This window comes from Leuciscus leuciscus (assembly GCF_965113295.1).
Source record: "Leuciscus leuciscus genome assembly, chromosome: 22".
Lineage (NCBI taxonomy): Eukaryota > Metazoa > Chordata > Actinopteri > Cypriniformes > Leuciscidae > Leuciscus > Leuciscus leuciscus.
In genome coordinates this window covers 23,216,907-23,230,665 of record NC_138746.1, presented here as the reverse complement: position 1 = coordinate 23,230,665, position 13,759 = coordinate 23,216,907, and the positions used below count along the sequence as shown (strand labels likewise).

Genomic DNA, 13,759 nt, shown 5'->3' with positions numbered 1-13,759 from the left:
ATCAAGCTAGCATATCGATAATGGTAAAGTTTCATTCGGTAACGAGCTATATTTATAAGGCAAAACTAAAAACAGGTTGCATTGATACACGTTTTTCCATTACCATCAGTTACACTGTGATGAAGATGAATTTCGTGTAAGATTCATAACATATACGGTGTTTTGCATGTAAGAGTTTCCATGATGAAAACATTGTTGACTCTAATGAAGACTAACGTACACTCCGAGTCCGGAGACAAGTACCGCATCGTCCGTTCGAGGACAGGTCCGGGGTTGAGGGCGAAGCAGAGGAGGTCGTTCAAGAGCGCGGGCAGGGTCCGAGGAAGTAGTTTTTGCCTTGTTTGCCTTCGCTGACTGCATATGCAGGTGCTTTGAGCTGAATATTTCCGGGAACGGTGACATGTGATGAGTGCACGCCGGGCAGCGCGCGCAGTGGGGCTCGGGGCGGGCACGAGACATGAAGGCATCTGATTGGTTCTTTACATTCGCACCGAATGGCAGTGATTGGTCAGAGTTTTTACTGTCCTGCAGCTGCTACAGAGGTCTGATTTTTTTCATTCCTTTTTCTAAACACATAATGTATTGACTACTATCAGGATGGAAGGACCATTTCACCCAGTATAAAAAAAAGTGTTTCTGAACAGGATTACCTACCCTACCTTTAAGTGTTTTTTCTTTAATTGCTAATGTGACCTTTTTACACCACAGACTGAACAAAATTAAGCATTGCTTGGTAATTGGTTGAGCTAAATTGGTATTATCTAATTGTGTACTTAAATTTAACAGCTGACAGCTATTAAACATAATTTATTGGTGAGACAGTCTAACAGAAGGATGACCAAAACCAGTGAAATATCAACTGATTTGATAACTCTGAGTTCTTATCACATTTTATTTCCATTTTCTAAACTATAGCGAATAAACTGTGATAATGTGAGAAATGTTGAAGGTGTCTGAATAAATTTCGGTTTGACTGTATATACAACATACTATTTTAAAGACATTGCTAAATGTGACATTACAATGGGTTTATTTATGGTTTGTTCACTGAAATGAAAAAAAGTTTATGAAAATTATGAAATTAAAAGTAATTTCAGGGCTCAGCGCTGAAAAATAATGTTTTACTGGCCCCACCACAAAAAAGTAATAAATAAATAAAATAGGCCTAGTTATAGTCTTCGTTGTTTTGGACCCATAACCTTAATAAATAAGGTTGTTACAGCAAAAACTATTAGCACAAATACAATTGAGCAAAGACAAACATACAAATAAAATAAACACAGCTTTTCATATTTTTCAGGTAAGTCTAACAGTAATTTTCATGTAGAGAAAATGAATAATCAAATGTAAAATAGCACTGCATAGTCTTCATTGTATAAATTAAATATAGATTAATCCTTATTAAAGTTACAAAAGTTATTCAGTCAAGAAGAGCAATGAGTGAGAATTTCTGTGTCCTTTGTTGTTTGATTTACATTAAATAAAGACAGCAACTGGTTTATTAAGCTGCTGTCACTTTAAGAGCTGCAAGGATCCAAAATACTGTTACACCTGCGTTTTATAGGTGAACAATTTGCTCACTTAAGATATAACAGACTATGTTTACTAGGATACTCGCCAAGACCAGCATTTTTTGACGTAATTTTGTGTGAATATGTCCGATCAAGCGCAAGAAGGGCATCCACACGGAGTCTGAGAAGCGGCTTTCTGGAAGCACGCACATAAAAATTCTCACACTATTGAATTAACTCGCATTGTAGAGGGTTGGATTCCAACGATATCGGTCCTCTGTGCCGTTATCGTTATAGTTGTCATCCTTTTAGTGTGAATGAGCATAGACAGGAATGTTGTTACAGGATTGACAAAGGATGTCGATGTAGAAATGTCCTATTCGGCCAAAATGTTGTGCTGTCTCTCACCTGAGTTGGCTGGAACTGCGAGAAAGGTCTTGAGTCGCTGCTGGACGTAGCTGAATATAGAGACACTTTTACAATCTGAAGTTGCAGTGCAAAGTTCAGAAGAGCCTAAATCCCCGTCAGTCAGAAGAAAACGGCCTTCATTAGTCTGGAGCCAATTACACAGCTGTGATGGGAGCAAAGTTTGAGCTTTAGTACGTTGTGAATATTAGTTAAGATACAAATACTTTGCATTTAGTGCATGACTTATAAATTCTGGTTTAGTTAGACTTTGAGTTTACCTCCTCCCAAAGTGCTGTACCCCGACATAGACTCTCATCAGCTCGAAAATGTGCAAGGAAACCAAAAATCTCATCTAGAGACACAGTGGACTGCCAAAACAAGAAAATCATTCAGATATCTGTTCTGTTTGATCATTAAATTAACTATTAAATGACTTTGCTAAGAAATGACATTAAGGAAGTTGTGTGCATGTTTCATAACTAATGGCAATGAGCCATGTTTCAACATGTGGAGGCACAAGATGTACAGAGTTATTTAAATGTCAGTTTGCCTCACCTCAGCTATTGTATGGTAAAAGAAAGGGATTGGAACAAAGTGAGGGTGAGTTTATGATGAAAACAAGTCAACTATTACTAACCCTATAAAGCTTATAGTATTATATTTAATATGAGAATTTCTAAAGCCTCTAAACTGTCAACATAATCAAAACTTTACTTTTTACCAAGTAAAAAGCCTTTTAGAATAATTATAAAATGTGGTACATGTGTTTTAACTATAAACACAAACTTTATATTGTTAGTAATATTTCAAGATGAACATTTACTGGACTGAAGCAACTGATTATCCACGCATCACAGGTTATCCATGAATGCATTATTTATATACGTCACATGATAATATGTGAGTATTAAATATGATTCAACAGGCTTTTAAGAAATGTGTATCTCTCAATCATCATTATATTGCATTGCATTACATGTTTTCCCCCCTACAATGAAAACTTAAGCATAAAACTAAGCATTTAAATATAATCTTACAAAGACATTTACATAAATGCTACCAGAATTTCATCTTACATTTTGGACATATAAATAACGACATCTGTACCTAATTGCATTTTTTCTGCTCACTTTGGGCCTAAATAAAAATAAAAATTAGGTGTTTTTTTTTCTCTCCTTGAGTGCGAACTACATATTCTCACTGTGTCATACTACAGGGCCATAAAATCCAGATGTACAATCAAATATGATTAAAAAAAATTGTTGTCTAAAGGTAAGCTGCTCCATTTAAAGAGATAATTCTGACTATTATTTAATATCAGACTTAAGTTAAGGATCTGAAGGAAAAAAGCAACTGTACAGTACCACATCTGTCAGGCAGAGAGCGGCATGGAGCAGAAAACACTGTGAAGCTCCTCTCAAAAGAACCTGGTGAGTGATCATAGTACAGCGCAGAACTTCTCTGAAAAAAACACAAACATGAAAATACAATGAGCAGATCATGTGAATTACAAACATCTTTTTTTGTTACAGTCTGCCGTGTCTATTCAAAAGACTTGGTTTAAAACTCTTGATTCACAAGTATTTATTGTACGATTTTCGGTTTCGAATCATCAGAGTTTTGGGTGAAAAGTCTTTTAATGGAGTGCCAGAACTCTCTCAGGTTTCATTAAAAAATATCTTTATTTGTGTTTCGAAGATGAACAGAAGTCTACCGGGTTTGGAACGACATTAGGGTGAGTAAATTATGTCTAAATTTTCATTTTTGGGAGAACCTTTCCTTTAACTCTCTCTATATTTCTCCAATTTGCAGGATTTCATGATTCCAGCAGCTAGTAGTTTGTACCTGAACGCGTGGAGTCCATCAGATCCCAGTAAAGGACAAGGGGACAGACAGGACAGGGCCTGGGACAGAAAGAGCAGCGGGACTGCGCACCATTGCCGTGAACCCAAACGCTGAATGAGCTGCAGCAACACTGAACCTGAACACAATAACAGCAATTATTTCTGGATGTGGAATTGCAGGATTTAGACCAACTCAAAATATCCTGAACTCTTTCTGATGGATTTATTTAATAGCCTAAAACAGAGACCAAAACCCTCTTTACCTCTGTTCTCTTCTGGCAAACTGCTGAAGAAATTCACCATAAAGATTTGGAGTTTCACTCCCAGCTCTGGACAATCTCTGATGTTCTGCTGTGGTGCCCTGTGGAAACAAACAGCTTAAAAACATTCAAAGCTAGAGACCAAACTAATTGTAGTATGTAATAAAACTTCACCTAGTATGAATTTTAACACCAGGGGACAATTACCTGTGATAGAGGGCGCTCTCTGCAAGAACATCCATGAGAGGGCCGATAACAAACTGACAACCAGAAAAACATTCATTATCAATAAATGCTTTCACAAACTATTTTACTTGCATAATGTGACATATTTCTGGGTTATGACTATCTCATAAGGCATAAGATCCCACTATCCTAAACCTATAAAGCCTACTGTATCATATTTGATTTGAGAGTTTCTAAGGCCTCTAAATTATCAACATTATCAAAACTTTGCTGAACAACCTTTTGTGCTCAATCTACCTCTAACCTTCTATCATATGATTGATAGTTTATACATTTTTAGCAAGTAAAAGGTAACTTAGTATAATTATAAATTATACAAAATATTAATATAAATTATACACTTATACAGGTCATTTGCTTTGAAATCTTTACTGATTTGTATAAAGTAAGAATACATTTTTAGCTTTATAGAATTACTGTCTATCGCAGGACTTTTATAGAGCGGATGTAGGCAGGGTTGACCCACCATTGAGGTCCTCTGTAATTTTTCGAAGTGCATATAATGAAGGTTGTGAAATAATTGCCTAATGTTAACTCTACTTTGGTGCTGCTATGATATTGCATATCGGCGATAACCGACTTCGTCTGAGCTGCTTTAGGGGCCGTTCTCACGTTCGTTATTTAAAATGTAGATGTGCGAAAAGTGCGCCCAAATAGAGAGCGACGCCCTCGCAACACCGCTTGTTTTCCCAGGCAAGGTGAAAAAAAATATCAGATGATCAGTTGATCTCTCCTAATTTCATGCCTTTAGCAGTAAATCCGTTTTATGACAGTTCATAAAGATATTTTAAATAATTGAAAACATTTATAAATGTAAGTGCATAAAACACAAAAATTGGAAACGCTCATTAATTTGTCGCTCCAATATACAGACTGTCAGGTTTGATTTTTTTAGTGCCTAGACATCACAACTTCACTGTGAGGACAACTTATATTTATAGTTCGGATACTGGCTATCAATGTGCATGACGGTAGGCAAAGTTAAGGATAAGAGCTGTAAGTTAGACAACAAGTTGGTTATATAGCAGAGCTGTTTATGAGAAATCTTGGGCACATAAAAAAAAAATACACCTCTTGTACACAGCCACGTCCAAGTGATCTGAGAGCGCGGGCGGGTATAGATATATACAATAGAATTCACCTTGGCTACGGCAGTTCATTGGAACGAAACCGTAGCCAAGGCAACGTCTAGTGTATATATCTATACCCGCCCGCGCTCTCAGATCACTTGGACGTGGCTGTGTACAAGAGGTAACAACGATATAAATACTGTTCGTTTTCTCACACAAACCACTCGTTTCGTGTCTTAGGCCATCAATGTGTACTTACGATGGGGAATTGTTTAATTTGGACGATGGGGAATTGTTTTAATTTGGACTCTGTGCATGCTCTTTGAGGTGGTGACCATAGACCTGCATTATATGACTGACAGACAAGAACGGTTTGACCTAAAAATATCAAAATTGAAACTACTGCGGAAAAAAAGACACCTACATCTTGGATGCCCTTGAGGTAAGCTAAAACATACCAAAATTTTATTTCAAAGTGAACTATCCCTTTAAGAAGTTTTACTACTGTTGTGACAAGCATTCTGAGACATATGCAAAATACTCGCGTTCTTGCGAAATGATTGGCCATTTCGTTTGTCGTTGTTTACGTAATGCCCCGCCCCCTCAGTGTGTCTGCAAATCAGAAGCGGGGAATGTCCGTGTGCATAGAGCCTATTAGATTAAAATTAAATCAGGAGGTTTTTTTTAATGTACATCATTGTTTAGCGCATACAGTATTTAGAAAATATTATAACATTATTTCATATTAATTCGAGCTATTGTAAAATTATAATTATAATACATTATAATACATTTCATAATGACAGTTCAAAAAAGGCTGATGTTAGACTTTGTAATCATGCTTTCTTATTCCATATCAGTGATAAATTGTTTAATTCTTTCTGGTTTGTCCACCCCAGTAGCTTTTAGGGGTGGAATGGTACATGTATTTGTATTGAACTGAAACGGTACGGGCGTCATGATTCGGTGCTTAAATTTACACGGAGAATACACGGTATAAAAATAAATAAAACTCGCGTGCAAATTAATTAATGTAATGCGGAATTACTGTTAGATACGCGGGTTCTTTAGGGACACCTAATCTATATATATTCATATATATATGAATGAGAGAGAGAGAGGCGCGGGCGCGATCGAAAAGTCGCAAAGTGTTTACTTATATTTGTGTGTGTGTGTGCGCCTGTGTGAGGTGCGGGCACGATCGAACAGTGGAAACATAAAAACATACTCCGCGTGTTTTAAGTTACTGTTAATTAAAATTTGAAGGAAAACAAATATATTAATCTGAAATGTAGAAAATAAATTTTCAATTCATTCGGGTACAATTACCAAACATATCTCTAGGTCTTTTGGTCTTTTTATTAATTTAATTAATAAACTAATTATATAAAACTATTGTCAGTGCACTACAAATAAACTGGTTCTATGACTTTACTTTATTAATAAAACTTATTTAAAAAATACAAGGCTTAAGTCATTTATTTTCCTTTGGTGGTACAGCCTGAGACATGCACAAGCCTTCTGCATTTTTGTTTTGCTTTTCCCTCCATTGTACCGAGCTCGTACCCAACCGTGATGTCTGAACCGAACCGTGACTTCTGTGTACCGTTCCACCCCTATTTTATATTGTTAGTGATATATTAAATATATACCGAATATTGACTGAATTTTACTGACTGAAGCAACTTTGGTTTGCATGATTATCCATGCATCATTTTGATCAAAATCATGCTAAAATGCGAGTCAAATATGATACATCAGTCTTTTAATGAAAGTATATGCATTGCATTGAATTGAATGTTTTCCCCCACAATGTTTTTTTCCTTCTCAAGTGTGAGCTCAAAATTCTCCCATATCATACTAGATGAGCCTGATGTAAAAGTCTGATGTATCAAATATGAAAAAAATCAATATGTAAACTTTTTTTAAAGTTTAAAAAAAAAATGTGTCTAAAGGTATGCTATACTGTTCTATTTCAAAAAACAGATTTTTCAGACTATAATTCAGATTCAAGTCAGATTTTACAGGGTTAAAAGGATAGTTGACCAAAAAAAGGAAATTCTTTAATTAATTACCATCATGCAGTTCCAAACCTGTAAGATTTTCATTCTTCTTCATCTTTTTGATGCAATCTGAGAGCTTTCTGTTCCTCTATTGACAACTACCACTTTGACGCTTCAAAAAGTTCATAAAGAGATCATTAAACTAATCCATATGAATTGAGCGGTTTAGTCCAAATTTTCTGAAGAGACATGATCGCTTTATATGATGAACAACAGATTGAATTTAGACTTGTATTCACAAATAAACATTCACCAAATCACACATCAGAATGTGGTAAATGGAAGCTCAAATATGTTCATTTGGCATGCGAGAAACAATGAGGTTAATTCTCGTGTTACGCATCATGTTTGAGCTTCAGAAAGAACCAATGAGGTTCATTCTCGTGTTACGCATCATGTTTGAGCTTCAGCAAGAAACAATGAGGTTAATTCTCGTGTTACGCATCATGTTTGAGCTTCCGCAAGAACCAATGAGGTTAATTCTCGAGTTACGCAGCACATTTGAGCTTCAGCAAGAACCAATGAGGTTCATTCTCGTGTTACGCAGCACGTTTGAGCTTCAGCAAGAACCAATGAGGTTCATTCTCGTGTTACGCAGCACGTTTGAGCTTTATCAAGAACTAATGAGGTTTGTTCTTGCGCATCAAGCATGTATGGTTGAGCTTCTATGTTCGCTAATCAATGTTTAAATGTGAATAAAAGCCTAAAATAAATCTTCATCATATAAAGCGATCGAGTCTCTTAAGAAAATATTGACTAAACCACACTTTACAATAGCTTTATGAACTTTTTGAAGCATCAAAGTCATAGTTGCAAAGCTGTCAATGGAGAGGACAGAAAGCTCTCAGAGTTCATCAAAAAGATCTTCTGAAGATCTTCTCACGGTTTTGGAACGACATGAAAGTGAGTAATTAATGAAAGAATTTTTATTTTTGGGTGAAATATGCCTTTAAGATTCAAGGATGGATGGATACCTGTGAGAATGCCAAAGCAAACGCAGAACGACGCAGTGCTTTCAGCTCTAACAGGTGATTGACTCCTTCTTTCATTACTGCCTTGTTCTCACTGTGAAACATGCGCTGATACACACACAGCAGCCAGGACGGAGAAAACAGCCCACCTGATTATGGAGAGAGTCGGGGAACAGATTTAAGACAAATTAGAGTAAAACTAATATTGTGCTGCCATGTAAGAAACATGACAAACCTTGAATATCTTTTGCCGCTGTCTCAACAAGCACGTCAATCCTGTTGAGTACAGGTCGAATCACGTGAATCTTTAAAAAAAAAAGATAAATAAACAGCATAAGACACAAATAGAGAGGTTAAATATATATTAGCATAAAATCTAATTATTAAAGTGAACATAAAATGCAGTTAAAAAATATTTAATTTCCATAATCCGACAAATATTCAGTTTGTTGGCCAGTTAAAATGAAATTTGAATCAAATAATCAAAATATATTTTCTTTTCTCTGATGATGTGTTTACAGCCACGAGGGCGGGACAGCCTGTCACTCACATGACATCACAGAAATTGCAAACCACAACCATCCAATCAATTACCGGACAAAATCAAGTCCCGCCCTACTTTTTTTTTTTTCGTATATAAATAGGCAGAAGTAGTATGACTAGTATGGTAGTTTAGGCCATTTGGGTTTCAAGATTCTAAAACTCTAAATAAAGTATTCCTACCTGATTCTCCTCTAGAGTCTCTAACACTAGGGCAAAATCTTCCCAGAATTCTCTCAATAACTGCTGTTGTTCTGGCATCCATCTGAACAGGATTTCATCTGCAGAGATCCAAGACACGTGTGAACAACGTTAGAAGTCATGAACATGTTGCACAGACAGATCCTGAAGATCATCCTACCTGTGTGGGGTTCCACGCTGGTAAACACATCTTCTTTCTTGATCTCTGCCAGTGCCACACACCTGGTGAGCAGGTAAAGCGCCCGTTTGCGGGTCACACTGTCCTTGTGAGTCAATCCGGCCTGAATTGCCCTAAAAAACCTTTGAGATCTTCTAGGATCTGGCCGGTCCTGAGAGGTTTCCGGGGAGTAGAGGTGGTCAGAGAGAGCAGTGAGACACAACAGAACCCGAGCTGACACTGATTCTGTCCGATCTCTCTGATGCCAAGACAGCAAATCCTCCCATATCTGATGTAGGACCTCTGATTCAGCCTCTTTATGGCAGGACTTGAGTATGGTGAACCAGACCCGCACTATGATTTTTGAAACTATGGAGTCAGATAGATCTTTGACACAGCAAAGTGTGCAGGATAGAGTCCTGGAGATGATGTCTCCGTCATATGAGATGCTAGATAACAGCACTGCTGTGACTTCAATGGCAACATCTACGTCTAACCTGCCGGTTTCATTGTTGCCATCATCTCTCGTCATCAGCACTTGCAGAAGACCATGACTTACCTGCTCAGGTACATCGTCAGCCTGACAGGTACTGACACAGACTGCAAAGAGTCCACAGACAGAGCTGAGCAGATCCTTACCTCCATCTTCTGCACTGGAGATCATTTTCAGTAGCGGCATGCATTGATCCCATATAACTGACTTCACCTTACAAATAAAGCGCTCCTCTTGTGATTTATTGGAAAGCTGCTTGATCAAAACAGTTAAAGCTTCAATCTCCTCTATTTCGGGGCGTGATGAGCTTGGCCAGCACAAATTATTGATCAAACTCTCGGGATCGGGAGAGTGGGACAATAGGGTGCTTATCAAAAAATTTGCCATCTCCCTTATAAGATAAAAAACATCCGCAGCTTCAAAATAGTAAAATCCGGTTCGATGTTTTGCCTTCTTCACACGTGTGAACCGGTGCTTCTACTTCCTGAAATATTACGTGGACGATTGGCGCATGCGCTGTGTGTGTAAAGTTGCTGCCAGCAGGGGGCGCGTGGTGGCTAATAGACAGTATGCTAATAACCAATAACGGCAAAACACACACATAGTGTGTGTGTGTGTGTGTGTGTGTGTGTGTAAGGAAGATCAGGACTCTTATTCTTTTCTTTTTTTTTTGCAGACTTTTACATTTACTTAATATTAAGAGCAGAGCAGCCACATTTCTACAAGAGTGACATTATTTGAACATGCTTGGTTGGTTAATTGGATGTTTCTTGGACAACCTGGCATAAACATAGTCAGTGATGGAAAAAATTGCTTTTAAAAGTAATGTATTTGTTGCTTTACTCCTTAAAAAGTAAGTAGGCTAGTTGCCTTAATCACTTTTTATGGAAAGTAATGCGTTGCGTTATGTTTGTGTTAGCCTATAGTTTTTCTCACCTGGGGTGGGCTGCAATATACGGTGGGCTTGCTTGTTTGTTTTTAATAACAAAAAGAAACCCCTATAATTCTGTTCCAAGCCAATATCTGTGCTCCTTAAAACGTATGGCCACTACGGATACACTTGTTGCATAGATCGTAAACCATTACTATCGTTTATTTTGGGGTAATTGTCTCTGTTTAACTCGGGATGAGGACGCAAAAAAAATGAGAAAGAAAGAGATACGTTAATTTTGAACGTAGGCTACGGTCTAAATATAGTGGTCTACGGCTCTCGTTAATTTAGGGTTCAATTGATCATAGGCTACTTCTAAACAATGATGTTATAACCGAAATGAACTTTACACAGTTATTGAACGGATTTGAGCCACTCTAAACAGCTGAACAATGATGACACGGTTAATTGTCTTTTTAGAGCTCTTAAGCCTTGAACTGTTGTTTGCATCACTGAATCATTATTTTCCTGTTTATCATGTAAAGCTGCTTTGAAATCTGTCCAAATTTGTATAAAGTGCTATATAAATAAAGGTGACTTGATAAAAGTACAATTCATGTGCTACAATAGTGTTTTGCTATAGCACATCTGAAAGAAGTTAAAGATAATTTCACCTGTAAAGCGTCTGTTTACTAACATCTGATAGACGTTAAGATGCAGTTTTACATACATTCTAAATCATAAACATCTAGATCTTAACGTCTATTTGAAATCTGTCAGGAAATATCATGTTTCCGTCATTGTCTTTTGATGAACGAAAACATGTTCTATCATAGTAGCTCAAAATTGATCAGAAATTACAACTCTGCTTTGCTCTTTGCAAAATGTGTTTGTTCTTCCTCCTCCTTGTACCCCTATTTTTACAGTACTGTACCCTGCATCTCACAAACTTGTCCTTTGTCTCTGTGATACTGTAATTCTTGTTCTTTGTTGATATGAACCTGCAACCAGTCAAAATCTATTGAGCAGTCAGTGCTGTTAAAAAATGGAAAGCACAATGTTCAGAGACATACAATGTGTTCATTGTACAGTATACAGCCCACAATGCACTGTACTACAGAATACAATACTAAAAGGGACAAAAATCAAAGGAGTAAACATGTGATCAGTGTGCTTCTTCTTGTCTTTGGGCATCATTTGACACAGGTTAAATCAGTTTTGAGTGGTTGTGTTCAATCAATGACACGTGTTCTCTATTTGTATTTGATTGTTGCCACTTGTGTACCAGTGTGGATGACATGTGCATTAGAGTGTGTTTTGAGAATGAGAAAGTGACGTGTTTAGAGTTTTGCTGAAAAGTCTAAGTGAGATCTGCAAATTGTGTTTTACCATGTGAAATGGTTTAAGGTATTGACAACAAGACTGCACAATTAGCTAAATGAGTTCAGGCAACTGAGAACTTTGTTCAGCCAATGGGTTTTAGTGTTTTAGCAATTGAGAAAAACTGTAATAAGATTATAGAATATTTTATATTTAATACATCTGAAAATTAAAAGTCATTGAAAGTGATAAAAATATTAATAAAAATATATAAAATTCCCAACTGTCCCCAGTGATTTCCAGCCCTGGTTGTCCATCTGGCTGGAACTAGCTCACACTAACCCTAACCAATTTAGAGCTTCTTGGCTGAAATTAACCAACAATCCTGTTTTAAAGATATCGGGGTGGATGTGACTGGTACTTCTGACTAGTTTTCTAGATAGCAGAACTGTATATCGTTTGCAATTATGTCTTTGAAATACTCTGTAGCCTAGGCCATTACTTTTAGACAGGCACAAATGGCACTATTTTCTGGTGTCTTCTGTACAATCATTTACAGAAACTGCTGTGTACTGTTCTCCTTGCATGTACAGATGCAATTTAACAGCCAGCCAAACTCCATCCATAAAGTACAGATGAGTCAGGATTCATCTTAGTCTTTGCCGTTTAATAAGATGCCAGGTACATTATGAATTAGGAGTAAAACTGTAAATAACAGCAAAATAAACAATAATCAGAACAATAATACAATGACTAAAGACCATTCATGTAGTTCTGAAACTCGTATCTGAAAATACCCAAATTAAATCAGTATCATCAATTTACTTAAATGGAATTATCGAATAACAAAGAAAATAGCAACAAATACAGATATTGACTCATATAGTGAAGTTATCACGTCAAAGTAGAATGGAATCAACACATTGAATGCTGTATCAAAGAAAGGCTAGGCTAATAGCTAAAGGCTATCACAAAAAATAACTTTAAATCAAAGCTTCAAATAAACCTATCACAAATATATGCAAATATATATCATCAAGCATTATATAATGAAGAATTAACTTACAGATGATGCTTTCACAAACGCAAAACAAAGGATGGCATCCAAAGATCGAGGAGAAGCTGACTGCATGAAATGTGATCACTTATATTTCTAGAGAACTACCACAGGGGGGCGCCAGAACTAAAACAACTATACAAAACAATACAAGTGACATTTCAACTAGAAGCAGAACACTCCCCGCCAGACATCCTAAGGATGTCTCATTTAAGTCTTAATTTTCCTTAGGCAACAGAAGAACAACCTCTGTAATTGGTCTGAGATACTTTACTTCCTTTCCAGATCCATTTTTAGTAACTTTCAACTGAACCTTACGTACTCTCCCATCAGTGCTTGGAAATACTTGGGACACAAGAGCCATAGGCCACTTGTTACGAGGGCTCTGATTGTCTTTTAGGAGTACAAGATCTCCTTCTTGAATGTCAGGTTGAGTACTATTCCACTTGCGACGACTTTGTAGTGTTGGGAGATATTCACGTCTCCAGCGATACCAAAAATTGTCAGCAAGACTCTGCACCTGCTTCCACTGTTGTCTGAACATGTCACTACCTGAGAAGTTCCCAGGAGATGGAGGAGCACCAATCTTCTGGGTCAGAAGCATAGCAGGGGTCAGTATAAGAGGTGAGTCAGGGTCTGAGGAGATTGGAACTAAGGGCCTTGCATTAATTATTGCAGAAATTTCAGCCATGAATGTGCATAGGACCTCATGTGAGAGGGGACGAGACGCATACTGCATCAACATTG

General features: G+C 37.1%; 1 protein-coding gene and 1 long non-coding RNA gene across 2 annotated transcripts in view; one reads left to right on the top strand and one right to left on the bottom strand.

Moving 5' to 3' along the window:
* Nucleotides 1-10,261, bottom strand: part of tarbp1 (TAR (HIV-1) RNA binding protein 1) — a 34,944-nt gene extending 24,683 nt beyond the window's left edge. The window contains exons 1-10 of the mRNA XM_082154407.1: nucleotides 9,275-10,261; nucleotides 9,097-9,194; nucleotides 8,609-8,678; nucleotides 8,377-8,522; nucleotides 4,231-4,283; nucleotides 4,027-4,124; nucleotides 3,765-3,900; nucleotides 3,284-3,380; nucleotides 2,198-2,287; nucleotides 1,920-2,082 (exon numbers count right to left, since the gene is read on the bottom strand). Of these exons, the coding sequence (XP_082010533.1) occupies nucleotides 1,920-2,082; nucleotides 2,198-2,287; nucleotides 3,284-3,380; nucleotides 3,765-3,900; nucleotides 4,027-4,124; nucleotides 4,231-4,283; nucleotides 8,377-8,522; nucleotides 8,609-8,678; nucleotides 9,097-9,194; nucleotides 9,275-10,151 (1,828 nt within the window). The 5' untranslated portion in view covers nucleotides 10,152-10,261. The remainder of the gene's footprint in view (nucleotides 1-1,919; nucleotides 2,083-2,197; nucleotides 2,288-3,283; nucleotides 3,381-3,764; nucleotides 3,901-4,026; nucleotides 4,125-4,230; nucleotides 4,284-8,376; nucleotides 8,523-8,608; nucleotides 8,679-9,096; nucleotides 9,195-9,274) is intronic.
* Nucleotides 3,253-3,862, top strand: LOC309487053. The gene is made up of 3 exons (XR_014201739.1): nucleotides 3,253-3,349; nucleotides 3,618-3,654; nucleotides 3,732-3,862. It is a non-coding gene; the product is annotated as an uncharacterized lncRNA (long non-coding RNA).
* Nucleotides 10,262-13,759: the final 3,498 nt, after the last annotated feature.